Genomic DNA, 576 nt, shown 5'->3' with positions numbered 1-576 from the left:
ACTCTCCCGTGTGGATGCATTGGTGACAGCTGAGATCCGAGCGCCAGATGAAGCTCTTCCCACACGTGGTGCAGAGAAAGGGTGTCTCCTTGGTGTGTGTCATCTCTTGCTGCTGGAGGCTCGTGCTGTTGACAAAGCTCTTCCCACATTCTGGGTACTTGAAGGGCTTCTCTCCCAGGTGGACCTGCTGGTGACAGATCAGGCTGCTTCTGCACGTGAAGATCTTCTGGCAGTCCCCATACTTGTCTATTTTCTTTCTGAAGCCATTGCTTGGGTGGGTTCCAGCTTCTGGATTTTTTTGGGCATACGTGTCTTTCAAAGAGCATTTGTGGGGTCTTCTCTGAAAGAAGATTTCTTCTTGGGTACTTTGCTCATCATTTTGAACTTCGTGGTCTATTTCCACCTCATTAAAAACACTGATTTATCTTACTCCTCCACAGTGATTTATCTTACTCCTGCACAAAGATTCATCTTACTTCTCCACTGGCTCAGGCAAGCATATGCTCCACCATGGATTTGGTCCTGAATGGTGGGAGGCTGGGCAGCCTCTGCTCCAGTGGGAAGGAGGGGCAGCTT

The 576-nt window shown here is 49.3% G+C and overlaps 1 protein-coding gene across 1 annotated transcript; it reads right to left on the bottom strand.

Annotated features, from left to right (window-relative positions):
• Positions 1-63: 63 nt before the first annotated feature.
• LOC104277345 (zinc finger protein OZF-like) lies at positions 64-288 on the bottom strand (the record flags this gene model as incomplete). The annotated part of the gene is made up of 1 exon (XM_009873954.1): positions 64-288. A coding segment is annotated over one exon (225 nt), but the record flags the coding sequence as incomplete, so codon positions are not given.
• Between the last annotated feature and the right edge of the window lie 288 nt (positions 289-576).

The sequence above is a fragment of the Apaloderma vittatum genome, unplaced genomic scaffold, assembly GCF_000703405.1.
Source record: "Apaloderma vittatum isolate BGI_N311 unplaced genomic scaffold, ASM70340v1 scaffold20047, whole genome shotgun sequence".
Taxonomy (NCBI): domain Eukaryota; kingdom Metazoa; phylum Chordata; class Aves; order Trogoniformes; family Trogonidae; genus Apaloderma; species Apaloderma vittatum.
This window is presented reverse-complemented; position numbering and strand designations above follow the sequence as displayed.